The sequence below is a fragment of the Garra rufa genome, chromosome 6 (genome assembly GCF_049309525.1).
Source record: "Garra rufa chromosome 6, GarRuf1.0, whole genome shotgun sequence".
Lineage (NCBI taxonomy): Eukaryota > Metazoa > Chordata > Actinopteri > Cypriniformes > Cyprinidae > Garra > Garra rufa.
In genome coordinates this window covers 34,633,686-34,649,268 of record NC_133366.1, presented here as the reverse complement: position 1 = coordinate 34,649,268, position 15,583 = coordinate 34,633,686, and the positions used below count along the sequence as shown (strand labels likewise).

Below are 15,583 nucleotides of genomic sequence, written 5' to 3'. Positions count from 1 at the left end.
CAATTGTTTGGAATTAACTAATAAATAAGCTTTCCACTGATGTATGGTTTGTTAGGATAGGACAATATTGGGCCGAAATATCTGAGATTTTGAGAAATCTTGAGAAAATATTGTGAAAATCGCCTTTAAAGTTGTCCAAATTAAGTTCTTAGCAATGCATAATACTAATCAAAAATTAATTAAGTTTTGCTATATTTATGATAGTAAATTTACAAAATATCTTAATGGAGCACGATATTTACTTAATATCCTAATGATTTTTGGCATTAAAGAAAAATTGATAATTTTGACCCATACAATGTATTTTTGGCTATTGCTACAAATATACCCGTGCTACTTAAAGCCGGTTTTGTGGTCCAGGGTCACATATATTATACATCAGATATTTTCAGATTTGTTCAGCAAACTGACTGCGCTTTGCAGGTTTAGACACGATATAAAACAGGTCATATCGATAGGACTTGATGCATAGAAGAAATATTAGGAAAATGCACAGAATAGTTATTTTTAATATTCCTAACATACTTTACTAGAAGGCAGAGTGTTTTATAAAAGTGTCATTAAATTAACACACAGGCAAAATGTAAAAATAAAGGAGATACTACTTGCACTACATAAAAGGAAGAGTAGAAGAAGACAGAGCAACAGAAAGAAGGAGTATATGTTATGTGGTTTATGGAGACGAGGTAATGTAGGCCTGTGCTTTTGGAGAACTAAAGAGTTCAGACCCCGAAACCACATCCCAGCAGGAGAACATCTCTCTCTGAACTCACTGAAACCACGTTGTGCTTCGTGGCTCCAGAGAAAAATGTTGTAACTCCATTGCGAAATGTAAATGCAGTCTAAATGTTTCATTGATTCTAAAAATCAGCTTAAAATGAATGCGTGGTTTAATAAACCATTGCTCTTAAGAAGAATGAAAATAACTACATTTATACACTAGGCTTAATTAACATTTTGGTAGCTTATAATTTATTATTATTTTTAAACAAATAAATTGTGACGTTAGGTAATACAGTCAACAGGACTGTACTAAAAACTGCAATATATATATATATATATATATATATATATATATATATATATATATATATATACCTACCACAAAAGAGGAAGTAAACACTATAATATATGAATACACTATGCGTATGCATTTATTTCTTCTGTGGAACACAAAATTAGGTCCAGTGTTATTTTGGACTTCAGTAACTTTAACTGTAAAGACTAAATGAGTTGAGGCATTTTAAAAAGTATCCTCTTTTATATTTCACTTTTGTAAGGACATAAAATTAGTAAATGATGACAGAATTTTCATTTTTGGGTAAATTGTCCCTGGGTTTGAAACTGTAATGTGTGTAAGAGAGACTATTGGAGATGTTCTATATATCATCAATATGCATTAGTCCATATTTGGCCAATTTACAAAGTGCTGTGGTCTGCACAACACACTAAACCAATACATGCATACATATACACATTCGTTCTACGCGACCCACCACACATTCTCTTCTCTTTTTTACAACAGGAAACACCTGCACTGTTCTCTTACCACACGAGCGCTCTGATACACATACACATACAATCCACCCATAATGCATCAAAGCATTGCACAATCACCTATTTATGACAGTTAAGCCAAAACTTAAGAGATTGTGCATCATCCGATAACTCACATTTGCGTTTAAGCTCCAGTCGCTGAGGTGATGCTGAAATTGGCAAACAACATTGGCAATAGGCAGAGATATTAAAAAGCATTACTTAGACCTTTAGGATTTTCCACACTTTGTGTTATCTGGCCAATAGTGAGTCACAGAGGAAGGAGTGTGTAGGATAAGGAAGATACCCCTGAAAATGATACTGAAAGAGTCACCCTAATTTCAGAAAACACAAAGTGAACACCCTGAGTCACATTTGATACACATTTGAGTCATTGTGTTATTTTAGTCTGTTTTTTCTACACGTTCCTGATCTGCTGCAGTGTGACATGAACTGGTAAGAGAGAACATTGGAAGAAAAAAAGGATAATTGAAACTTCTTTCTTTTTTAGTAATATCTATTCAATTATTCCTGAGAATGACTGTCTGTATTGGGGCATTGTGGGTAATGTAGTTCAGCAGCTTAATATGTTGAAGTGCACTACAGGATATGAAACTCTCCTACGCCTGAGAATGAAAGAAAAAGATAGAAAGACGCCTCGAGAAGAACCACTTCCTGTCTTGTTCCTCTCATCTCTCTTCATTTCAGACCCTACAGTCCTTGTGTGTGTGTATGTGCTTGTATTCCTGCGTAGGCGCTGGGAAATATGAGGGGGCTGTCTGACATGATCTAAAGAGATTCAGTTACAAACAGCTCCCCAAAGGTGCTTAGAAATCTGTTACTTACAATATAAGTTACATGTAAAATGATTCTGAAATTATAACTCTGATTCTGTAAACAGGGGACAAAACATATCACATATATATATGTTCTTCAGAAAAATCCTTCAGGTCCCACAAATTCTTTGGTTTTTCTGTATTTTTGTGTATTTGAACTCTTTCAAACAATGACTGTGTGATTTTGAGATGCATCTTTTCACACCGAGGACAACTGAGACTCATATGCAACTATTACAGAACGTCTAAAGCTCACTAATGCTTTTAAAGGAAACACAATGCATTAATGCATTATTTTGTCTTCTGGGAAACATGTAAGTATGTTCTGTAGCTTTTGAAGGGCAGTACTAAATGAAAAAATGTGATATTTAGGCAAAATAACACAAATTTAGACATCTTCATTCTTTTTCAAAAGTTTTCAACCCTCGCTCTTAATGCATTGTTTTTCCTTCTGAAGCATCAGTGGGCATTTAAACCTTCTGTAATAGTTGCATATGAGTCCCTCAGTTGTCCTTAATGTGAAAAGATGATCTCAAAATACAGTGATTGTTGGAAAGGGTTCGGATACAAAAAAATGCTAAAAAAAAAACCAAAGAATTTGTAGGACCTGAATTTGAAAAGTGGGCAGTTTAAATGTTCAGGACTAACAAGGAACTCATGAACAACTATCACTATAAAACAAACAAACAAACAAACAAAAAAACACTGTGGATCATTCAGGTAACATCACAGTATTAAGAATCAAGTGTATGTAAACTTTTGAACAGGGACATTTTTATAAATTCAACTATTATTTTCTCTTGTGGACTATATGTAAATGTATTTTATGCAAAATATCTTATTCAGGTCAGTACTAAATAAAAAAAATAACATGCATTTTGTATGATCCCTCTTGAGGTGTATGTAAACGTTTGACTTCATCTGTATATGACACATTATTTTTGTTTTTAATGGTGTTGACCCATATTTAGTGACAAGCATGGAAAAACACTCTTTTTCAAGAAAATACAAATGGATTTGTTTACTAATTTAACTAAAATAATTCCTTTATACATACATGTTCATTGTTGTATAGCCTGTCCTATATAAATATCAAAAAATAGTACATTATTACAGCTTTTTAAAAAAAAAAAACAATATGGCCCACTAGCAAACTAGTAACTATATTACTTGTTTTCACTCAAGTTGATATGTGACACAGATGCAAGGAAAAGGTGATTAAAAAGCATATTTGTCATCTGTGTATGTCAAGTGTCTAGAATGAATACCTTGTTAATTACTTGTTAATTTCCGCTGTCTTGAAATTCAGTGTGTGCATGTGTCAGAAACAGACCTCTCTTCCTTTAAAATTCATTGTGTCTAACATTCAAACCACATGACCTGTCTGCACTACACCTTCATCAGATCAGCTCTCACTGTGACTGACAGGACAAACACATTCAATCACACACGATCACTATCCTTCACAACTCTGCTTATAACAAAAAATGTTTTTTTTTGTTTTGTTTTGTTTTGTTTTTTGAAAGAACAGAATACCTCCAATATTATAAACACACATTCTTCTTGCATAGATGATTATCTCCACAGTGTGTACGTGTGTTTGTGTGCATGCTATGTGATACCTCGGCTCTTGTTCCAGAGAAGCAGTAAGAATGACATTCAGGCCTTCAGTGTTGTACCTGCCACACCACCACTCTCAACGTTCAGATCGCTATGGGACTTCTCGCGGTTTCTCTGTCCTCCTCTGCAGCAAATAACATATGACCATGGACAACAAATGAGAAGCAACAGCAAATTATAAAAGGCAGATTTTATTTTATTGAAAAATGAAGATCATATTTCTTGTGGTTCACATTAGCATGTTGCTACACGGTAAGTTCATGCTCTTTTTAATGCTGAACAGATAAATGATTTTCCTAATCAATATTTTGTTCAGAAAATTGAACATTGTTAAAACAAAATTAATTTCTTTTATAAACAAAACTGTGTCAGATAACAAAAAAAAAAAATTGGAGTATATATCTTGAACTAGAATTTTTTTTTCTTGTTGTAAATATGTGTCTGTATGTACCATTATATATTTACTGTTTATCTCTCGCTATATGTGACCCTGGACCACAAAACCAGTCATAAGGTTCAATGTTTTTAAACTGAGATTTATAAATCTAATAATCTAATAAATAAGCTTTCCACTGATGTATGGTTTGTTACGATAAGACAATATTTGTCCGAGATACATCTTTTTGAAAATCTGAGGGTGCAGAAAAATCTAAATATTGAGAAAATCGCCTTTAAAATTGTCCAAATTAAATTCTTAGCAATGCATATTACTAATCAAAAAATAAGTTTTGATATATTTACGGTGGTAAATTTACAATCATGTTCATAGAACATGATCTGTTCTTAATATCCTAATGATTTTACCCATACAATGTATTTTTGGCTATTGCTACAAATACACCCGTGCTACTTAAGACTGGTTTTGTAGTCCAGGGTCACATATATTCACATATTTGATAAATACTGTGGTACTTAATGATTACCATGTTGTATTCATGGTATTTATGTCAGTATACTAAAGTATTGCAGAGTTACCATACCACATAAATAAAATGGTTTTACAATTTTTGCTACTTTTTATTGGTGCCATACAAAAATCACTATGGTACCTGAGAACATTTTACAATGCTCTCAACATTGTTTTATTAAAACAGCTAAATAAAATATATTCTCCTCTCTAGTTGTTTTCTCTGCTCAGGGTCGTTTTGCTCAAAAACTGCTGAATGACCTAATGGAGAACTATTCAAATGCTTTACGGCCTGTGGAGGACACAGACAAAGCCCTTAACGTCACTTTACAGATCACACTCTCACAGATCAAAGATATGGTAAGCACTAAACGCACACAGTGTGTCTATGGAATACATATATAAAATCCTGCTCCTGTTTTACCTCATAATTATAATTAATAATAGAACAGAATGAGTTTACAGCTACATGCATCAGGCCTACTGCAAAAACAGTGGGTTTGAATTCACTTCCGTTGGTTCGGAGATCAAGGCATACTGTATATCGCACCAGCAAAACACCCACACGCTGTCCGACTGGCCTTGATGTGGCATGGGGTGTCTATGTTCTGATCATACTTTGGCGACTTAATGCTGAAACCGCAAAGATTGCACAATTGCCCCAAACGTTTAACCTCTAAAAATACATGTCTAGCTCAAATTCATGCTCATGCATACCTACTGCTTAAATAACAAGAGTGTACGTATTGACAGCAAATACAGGTTGGTTTAGCACAGATTTGCTTTAATACACAGATTTTATGTTGGACGTCAGTGGAGAACCACCACAACAATTTATGTTAAATAAACAATTCAATCACTTAGTCAGAATATACAGCTGCATTAGAATGATCATCAGTTGTGAAAATATTTTTTTGTCCAAATAATTATTACAGAATTGCCAATAGGAACCAACCTGCCAGATTTAAGTTGTCCTTTCTGCATTGATAGCTGTGGTCTTCACTGCAGTTGCAGTTATAATGGATAACTCTAGGTGTCAGTACTTATCAAATGTTTATTGTGTGGATCCTCTTCTCATTATCTCTCTGTATCCTGTGACACTGTAAACATTATATGTGTGTATGTATAGTGTGAGCTGCGTGACTAATGTATAGTAGTTTCTATTGTGCCACTGCGGATCATGTTTTATCCTCACTTCGAAGTGTTTATTTAGTGCATCAGTAAGTGTGATCAAGTTATCAAGTGACCTACAAAAGTGTTGGATTATAAGATTAGTATTCTTTAGAATCTTTTTGTTGTTGTTGTAGTTTTCTGTATTATGTTATTTATTTACTTCTTGCTGTCGTAAAAGTAACGACTTAGTTAAGGACATAATTTGGAAGAGAAAAAAAAAAATATATTTCAGTGCAGCCAATATGGCCGATTGATGACGTGTTGTGAAAACACTATTGTTTTAATGGCAGCAGCACTCAAGTTAGTTCAAAATAGTTCACATGATCAATGTCGCAAGTCTATTTCATTAGATAGTGACGAGTATAACATTTACATTACATTTATTCATTTAGCCAACGCTTTTATCCAAAGCGACTTACAATTGGGAATACAACAAGTGATTCATCCTAAGGAGGCAGATCAACATAGGAAGTGCTCAAAAATACCATATATCAGGCGTTGTTAGAAGAACAGGCTAGAAGGAGAAGATCAAGAAAGAGAGGAAAAACAGGCTAGAAGGGAGGATCAAGAAGAGAGGAGATATAAATGATGGCAGAATTGTAATTTTGAGTGAACAATCTGTTTAACTGCTGTAATTCAATTGTAATTGTATGGTTTTGCGTTCAGTGTTTGTGTGCTCTGTCTGTGGATAATGGTTATATACGACACTGGTAGTTATTGTTTAGGAGTGTTCCCGAAAGAGACAATGAATTTCTCATTCAAGAAGCACTGAATTTCCGCCCTGATCAAACCCAATCAAATATTAATTTACTGAACCTGAGGAGTACTTTTAACCAATGAGATGTGATATGTAGAAGGCTTTAAGTGCAACCTAAGGGTTCAGACTTTCTTTCCTTTCATTCTTCATTGTTGTGAGAAAGTGTTCCATGTACAACAACAGGGTTTTATCTTGCAGTGCAAGACCCTGTGCGACTGTATACTTGCTCTTAACATACCATGTAACCCATTACCGTTACCTCAAATAAAAATAGTTATCTAACCTTATCACATTTGAACATGTTCACAGCGAGCGCATTTGGTTTCAAGCTCCACAAAGGACATAAAGCTGGCCCAAAAGTAATTAATACAACTCTAGTGGAATAATCCTTAGTCCATAAGTCTTCTGTGATCACTATATAGATTCTATGAAGATTTTAAATGGATTAATTCATGTATACAGAGCCTAAATCAATGACATGCATTTTTAGATTTGGCTGTTTCATACGCAGGTTTGTAAATTAAATTTGCTTTGTGCATTGTGCTTGACTCTTTGTGCTAGGATGAAAGAAACCAGGTATTGACCACATACCTGTGGGTGCGTCAGATCTGGCATGATGCTTACCTGTGCTGGGATAAAGATGAGTATGATGGACTTGAGGTCATTCGAATACCCAGCAACCTTGTTTGGAGACCAGACATCGTTTTGTATAACAAGTAAAAACACGTCACATACACACATTATCTTGCATAAAACAGGGAAACATACAAATCTGTTTATTTAAATATTACCTAATGTGAGAATTTAAACATTCAAACAGTCTCAAGTTTGATTAATGTATACATGAATTATTGATCTCTATATTTCTTTTTTGCTCAGTGCGGATGAGGAGGACTCCTCTGGACCCCCAGACACGAATGTTGTGTTGAGGTATAATGGTGAGATCACTTGGGACTCCCCTGCCATCACTAAGAGTTCCTGTAAGGTGGACGTCTCTTATTTCCCCTTTGATAGTCAGGAGTGCAACCTTACCTTTGGCTCCTGGACCTATAATGGCAACCAGGTATATGCACTGGATAGGTGTACACACATATATAGTAAACATGCATACTTGTGTTCAAACATTTCAATAAGTTACTATGGGTAACAGCTCTTTTTATCTGAATAGATGTCAAATGTACACAATGTTATGTTACAACAGATATAACTAACTGTATTTGTAACGCATCTGTGTTTTGCTCATTTTCTCAGAAAAACTTTAGTCTTAAAGGGACAGTTCACCCAAAAATGAAAATTCTGTTATTAATTACTCACCCTCATGTCACTCCAAACCTGTAAGACCTTTGTTCATCTTTGGAACACAAATTAAGGTATTTTTGATGTAATCCGAAAGCTTCATACCCTGCAACGGGAACTACCACGTTCATGTTTCATGGTAGTCTTTTGAACGTGCATCGAAGACTGACACGGAGGAGAAGAAATTGTTGAATAAAGTTGTTATTTTTGTTGTCTTTGTGCACAAAATGTATTCTTGTAGCTTCATAAAATTAAGGTTGAACCACTGATGTCAGATTGACTATTTTAACAATGTCCTTACTACCTTTCTGGGATTTGAATGTGGTAGTTGCGTTTCTGTCTATGCAGGGTTGGAAAACTCTCAGATTTCAATAAAAAATATCTTAATTTGTGCTCCAAAGATGAACAAAGGTCTTACGGGTTTGGTTTGGATTGACATGAGGGTAAGTAATTAATGACAGAATTTTCCATTTTGGGTGAAATATTCCTTTAAGTACACGCAAGTGAACTGTTGAATTCAAAATATTTATAGGGAAAGTTCACCCAAAGATGAAAATTCATCATTTACTCGCCCTCAATTTTTCCAACTTGTATGAATTTCTTTTAGCTGTTGAACACAACAGAAGATATTTTGAAGAATGTTGGCAACCAAACAGTTGGTGGTAGTAATTGACTTTAACAGTGTGGAATAAATACCACAGAAATCAATAGCTACCAAGTGGCTCTTCTTTTGTGTTCAGCAGAATAAAGAAACTCATACAGGTTTGGAACAAATGGAGGGTGAGTAAACAATGACAGAATTCTTATTTTACGGCAGACTATACCTTCCAAAAACTCCACATACAGTAAATATATTGTAGATGTATGTGCTAATGTTAGTTAGTACATCCTCAACATCCACAGATTATGAAGTGAAATCAGAATATATACAAATACCCAGTAAGGAGGAATATTATTGTTTTTTTTTCATTATTTTTTACATATACAAATTATACATATATAGTCAAACCAAAATGTATTCAGACACCTTCAACACTTCTCATATTATCACAGTTTATTCATAAAGGTAATAAAATATGACAAGAACAAATTCTTCTTGATAATGTCAGATAACTTTGATAGAAAGGTATGATAACAAAACATGGTCAGGTCAAAGTGTCAAATCAAATGGTCCTTTACTAAAAATCCCATCATATTCACTGTAACACCAGGTGGATATCAGAATGGGCATGGAGAGTGGAGACCTTTCAGACTTTGTGGAAAACGTGGAATGGGAGTGTCATGGCATGCCGGCTGTTAAGAACGTCATAATGTACGGCTGCTGCTCCGACCCGTACCCTGACATAACGTACACAGTCCTGCTGAAGCGCCGTTCTTCCTTCTACATCTTCAACCTTCTTCTGCCGTGTTTCCTCATCTCTTTCTTGGCTCCGCTGGGATTCTACCTGCCTGCTGATTCTGGGGAGAAGGTCTCACTGGGTGTGACGGTTCTGCTGGCCCTGACAGTATTTCAGCTGATGGTGGCTGAGAGTATGCCACCTTCAGAAAGTGTTCCACTAATTGGTGAGTTTAAAGTAGAGCATTTTCTTTTCTCACTGGCTGAAGAAATCTGTCACTTCTGGTAAAATGCTAATTGTGTTCTGTTCATGCAGTTTGGATATAAACAAAAGTGACAACCATATGCTCTAAAGTACACTTTTTTTGTCATTCTCACTGTGGTTATAGACTTTACTCATGGCTCATTTGGCCTCCTAGTGGAAGTTACAATGAACTGTTTGTGAAGTGAAGTGAAAGCAGAGTACATAGTACAGGTCACAGTCTCAGAGTCTAAGACTCTCTATTGGAAATGAATGATTTTGAGATGTTTAAATATAATATATCAATGTTGTTGATATTGTTTATATTTTGTCTTAAGCATTTAAAAGTGGACATAAAGTGAGGAAAAAATATATTTGATCCCCTGCTGATCGTGTACGTTTGTCCACTGTCAAAGAAATGATCAGTCTATAATCTTAATGGTAGGTTTATTTGAACAGTGAGAGACAGAATAACAACAAAAAATGCAGAAAAATCCATTTCAAAAAAGTTATAAATTAATTTGCATTTTAATGAGTGAAATAAGTATTTGAGGCATTCACAAAACATGACTTAGTACCTGTGGCAAAATCTTTGTTGGCAATCACAGAGATCACACTTTTCTTGTAGTTGGCTGCCAGATTTGCACACATCTCAGGAGGGATTTTGTCCCACTCCAAGTCATCCTCTCCAAATCATTATGGTTTCAAGGCTGATGTTTGGCAACTCGAACCTTCAGCTCCCTCCACAGATTTTCTATGGGATTAAGGTCTGGAGTCTGGCTAGGCCACTTGAGGAACTTAATGTGCTTTTTTTTAGCTACTCCTTTGTTGCCTTGGCTGTGTGTTTTGGGCCATTGACATGCTGGAATTCCCATCCACGACCCATTTTCAATGGTTCTCAACCAAGATTTGATGGTACAGGGCCCCGTCCATTGTCTCTTTGTGTCTTCAGAAAAACATCCCCAAAGTTTCCGCCTTCATGTTTGATGGTGAGGATGGTGTTCTTGGGGTCATAGGCAGCATTCCTCCTCCTCCAAACATGTCGAGATGAGTTGATGCCAAAGAGCTTGATTTTGATCTCATCTGACCACAACACTTTCACTCAGTTCTTCTCTCAATCATTTAGATGTTCATTGGCAAACTTCAGACGAGCATGTACATGTGCTTTTTTTGAGCAGGGGGACCTTGCGGGCGCTTCAGGATTTCAGTCCTTCACAGTCTAGTGTGTTACCAATTGTTTTTTTTTTTTGGTGACTATGGACCCAGCTACCTTGAGATCATTGACAAGATCTTCCCGTGTAGTTCTGGGCTGATTCCTCACCGTTCTCATGATCATTGAAACTCCACAAGGTGAGATCTTGCAAGGAGGCCCAGACCGAAGGAGATTGACAGTTATTTTGTGTTTCTTCCATTTGCGAATAATCGCACCAACTGTTGTCACCTTCTCACCAAGCTGCTTGGTGATGGTCTTGTAGCTCATTCCAGCCTTGTGTAGATCTACAATCTTGTCCCTGACATCCTTGGATAGCTTTTTGGTCTTGGCCATGGTGGAGAGTTTGGAATCTGATTGATTGCTTCTGTGGACAGTTGTCTTATATACAGGTAACAAGCTGAAATCAGGAGCACTCCCTTTAAAGTGCATATTGCAGGTTAGAAACTCAGGTGAATTGATGTATAGAAAAATAATGTAGGAACCAGATTTTCTTTAAATTTACTTCAAAAAATGCTATTAAGGCTTCTGGACTCGTTTTTGTGCGAGAATTTTACTTCCGCATCTGAAAAACTGCCAAACCGGTAGTGACGTAACGAGAGGGAGAGCGGTCAATGTAAACCATAGGAAAAAAATGGATCGCAATGACTGTTAGGATGCGGAGAACATTTAAAATGTTTATTTACACTCGTATGACGAACCACAGACACAAATATGAGCCTGCTATGTGGCCGAGAGAGCAGGGACATGTCAGGATTAAACAGAACAAAGGTCAGAGGAGACAAATTAAGTTGCGGTGTGAGAACAGGGCAGGTGTCTTGGTGAGAGATCAGTGTTAGCTGACGATATCTAATCGGGCAAAATCATAGCATTGGTCATCTAGAAGTATTGATTCTACTTACCAATAACACAAACGAATAATCGTTGATCAAGTGTGTCACACTTGTTAATATCCGATGCGAACGTTACATGACATAGCGGGTTCTTATTACCGCGCGTGCGAGAGAGATGAACACCTTTTTGTTTTATTATGCTTATATGGGAAATGCCCCCAAACTTGGTGTGCTGTTTCTGACTCTGCACTTTGAGGCTTGCTGTCTGAAATCAAAATAGGTTCTACAGATTATATGCATTTCAGGCAGGGTCATAGACATCTCCAGGCCAGCAGGCATGAGTATGTTTAGGGTAGAGATAATTTATTATTCTGAGCTAAATATTTGTACGTACAAATAAACAGTAAAATGCAATCTCAATTACAGTTTGACTATATTCAGGTCACAAATACATATAAAGTAAAACTTTTTAATGCCATTGGTATAAGACAATTAATATTGACAGCATACAGTCAAGTTGTGCGCGCTGGTATTCATCAGGAAGCCCTTACCTGCATGTTTTGTGTCAGCTATTAGACAGTTTACAAAGGATTGATGACTTTATAAAGGTTTTGAATGGCCCCATTTAGGTGACAATCAATAAACAATAATCAAATCTCAATCACAAACTGTCTTACTGTATACATTTTTTATATGAAGTTTACAACATATATATCAAGCAGATCTGCATTTATGGTTAATTCAATTCAGTTTAATTTATACAACAATAAATCATAAATATTATTTCATAGTACTGTTAATACCCAACTTAAAAATCAACATTGCAACTTTTAATATACACATGTAGATGTACCAAACATATACTACTGAAAGAAAATTATTTTCAGTGTGGGTATCACACTAATGTGTTACATTAGAGGTGGTTAATAACAGCTGGCCTCCACTGCTTCAGATCTTCACACAGCCTCATGTCTTGCAATGTCTCCCAAAGCCCTATAAACACACATGACAAAAAATTACAAATTAGCTGTGCAAACAATGTGACCAAGCTGTAACTAGACTTGATGGTCATAATATTAACAAACTGAGGATAACTGACCAGTTATGCCTTCTCATATGGTACCGTTTTTACACGGTTCTTAAAATTATATTGCTAATGCTTACAAGCTAGCTACGTGCTTTACAACAACACATCTGTGTCTCATTATTTAAATAAAGATATTCACAGATTTGGTAGGTATGAGAAGAAAAAACTAGACTTACGGTGCACAGTTCACGTTTTCGTCGAGCTGCATCTCTGACGGCTTCTGACGAACCACAGTCTGACGGCGGACCCGATTAAGGTGCTGTGTGCACCGAAGGAACTGCACCAGCTCTGAGCCTCACTTGGTTCTTGCTTCAGCATCTCATGTTGAACTGTGTAATATTGCCAGGATGCTAATCCTCTGGTGTAAAGTGAACGCGTTTTTCGAAGCAGATGCTGTAGTATATGGATACGGAAGATGCACCGTTCTTTTTATTGTAAGTAAACCCGTGGACACGATGTCCTGACAGGCTGGAGTTTGTACAGCCTCCATAAACACAATAATTTACAATGACGATGATCAATTGAAATTAAAAATAACTACCGAAAACAGACGAACTCACGACTGCTCCTACTGAATAGCAACAGAGCTTGGCGAACGACTCCCTCTCGTGACGTCATATGACGCGGTGTGGAAAAAAGCTGTTTTTGAGAGCGGTCAAGGAAATCGTCACTTTGTCGTCTAAATTTGTGCCCTTACGTCTTGTAAAACATTTTCAAATCCTGCATTAACGGTTCGTATAGTATTTTCATACTCGAATATATGTTTATCTCGAAATTTTTTTCAACCTGCAATATGCACTTTAAGAGAGTGCTTCTAATCTCAGTTTGTTACCTGTATAAAGGACACCCGGGAGCCAGAAATCTTTCTGATTGATAGGGGATTAAATACTTATTTCACTCATTAAACTTTTTTGAAATGTGTTTTTCTGGAATTTTTGTTGTTATTTTGTCTCTCACAGTTAAAAATAAACCTACCATTAAAATTATAGACTGATCATTTCTTTGTCAGAGGGCAAACATACAAAAACAGCAGGGGATCAAATAATCCATTCCTGTAAACTGAGTCAATCCCAAACACTGATTGTGTGACTGTACAGCCTCTTTGTTATTTATCCCTTGTTTGTCTTTCCTATAGGAAAATACTACATTGCAACAATGACCATGATAACAGCATCTACGTCTTTGACTATCTTTATCATGAATATACACTTCTGTGGAGCAGAAGCCAAACCTGTGCCCCACTGGGCCAAAGTCCTGATAATAGACTACATGTCTAAGATCTTCTTTGTGTATGAAGTAGGGGAGAACTGCACCACACCTGAAAGAGACCGAGGCACCTTGTTCTCTGAAGACCCACTGGCTAGCCTGGAGAGAGATGGGTATTTTGACAAAGGGTTTTACGGAGACTTTAACCATGATGACAGAAACCACAGTCAGTTAAACGGGTACAATCACAGAGACCAGCGGCATGGGAATGGCTACCATCACAACAACAGTCCCTATCGACAACAGAGGCATGACCAGCAAAGGAGGACCCGCTCATGTTCAAATTCCCCTATCCGACAAAGTGCCCATCATCCAAAATACACACACTACATTGGTCGAGACGGAAGCGAAAAGCTCCCACTGACAAGCCAGGAGAAACTCAAAGATAGCGAACTCTCCATTCCCGAAAAACTTGGATACACCTACGATCACAGCAATGGCTATCTCAATGGAGTTAGCTATCACCATGATAATAGCTACGGCAAAACTGTAGGAGCAGATAGTTACAATAAGACCGCCACTGGCAAAGGATTCTTATGCATCTGCGGCCAACATCAGAAAGTGGTGCAAAACATTGAGTACATAGCTAACTGTTTCAGAGAGCAGAGGGCACACCAGGCCAAAGGGGCTGAGTGGAAGAAGGTTGCCAAGGTGATGGACAGGTTCTTCATGTGGGTGTTTTTCATCATGGTCTTCCTCATGAGTATCCTTGTCCTGGCCAAGGCAACCTAGACCGTTTACACCTTAAAGACGCAATCAGTTGATTATATATTGGCTAACACTATGTGTCAAAAGACCAGTTAGATACTGATTGTTTAATTTTTTTTAAACAATAATTCCTGTAATCCTAAATTTGTTGGCAAATGGGCCCATGTTCTACATTCAACTTAATATCTGGGTTACAGTTAATGCACAGATGTTAGATGTTTAAATGTCCTCCATTCAAGAAGATTCTCTGGTTGTAACAGTTCAAGAAATGGCATTAATATTTCAGGTGTAGACGTGTTCCCACATGTGTATATAGCGTAACACAATCTTTGTCTGGCATGGACACACATTAATAATGCACAATTAACTCTGCACATGCGCATGGACAGACATCCACACTAATGCACATTAAAAATGCATAAATAGACCATTCTTGAATGTTGATCACACACATAGTGAAAGACTTGCATCCCTGAACAATCTTATCTCATCAGAGAAATCGACCTACAATTTCTGTAATTTCTTGTTTCTTTGATTTGGTGTGCTTGTTCCTAACTTTGTTCTCTGCTTACATTATTCTTCACAAATGGTGCTACACAAATAAAAACCTTTATCAATCACAGAATCTTAGAAATAACAAATGCTCATAAAAGGAAAGAAAATTAGATGTAAATTGAACATTAGCATCTCAGACTGCCTACTGAAACTTGATTATATGGAGACATATCAATTCATCCACTTGTGTAAGTATTAAATTAAGCATTGCATTAAAATGAG

At 36.5% G+C, this 15,583-nt stretch overlaps 1 protein-coding gene across 1 annotated transcript; it reads left to right on the top strand.

The window, feature by feature from the left end:
- Positions 1–4,198: 4,198 nt before the first annotated feature.
- On the top strand, positions 4,199–14,830 carry LOC141337215 (neuronal acetylcholine receptor subunit alpha-9-II-like). The gene is made up of 6 exons (XM_073842991.1): positions 4,199–4,244; positions 5,114–5,259; positions 7,391–7,545; positions 7,709–7,892; positions 9,337–9,688; positions 13,968–14,830. Exons 1-6 carry the CDS (start codon positions 4,199–4,201, stop codon positions 14,828–14,830), a joined length of 1,746 nt encoding a protein of 581 aa, XP_073699092.1.
- Positions 14,831–15,583: the final 753 nt, after the last annotated feature.

Excerpts from the sequence above, each read along its gene's own strand:
- LOC141337215 (XM_073842991.1), top strand. The coding sequence starts at position 4,199 with ATGAAGATCATATTTCTTGTGGTTCACATTAGCATGTTGCTACACG. Across the intron at positions 5,260-7,390 it reads TCTCACAGATCAAAGATATG|GATGAAAGAAACCAGGTATT; the intron begins GTAAGCACTAAA and ends TCTTTGTGCTAG. Across the intron at positions 7,546-7,708 it reads GACATCGTTTTGTATAACAA|TGCGGATGAGGAGGACTCCT; the intron begins GTAAAAACACGT and ends TTTTTTGCTCAG.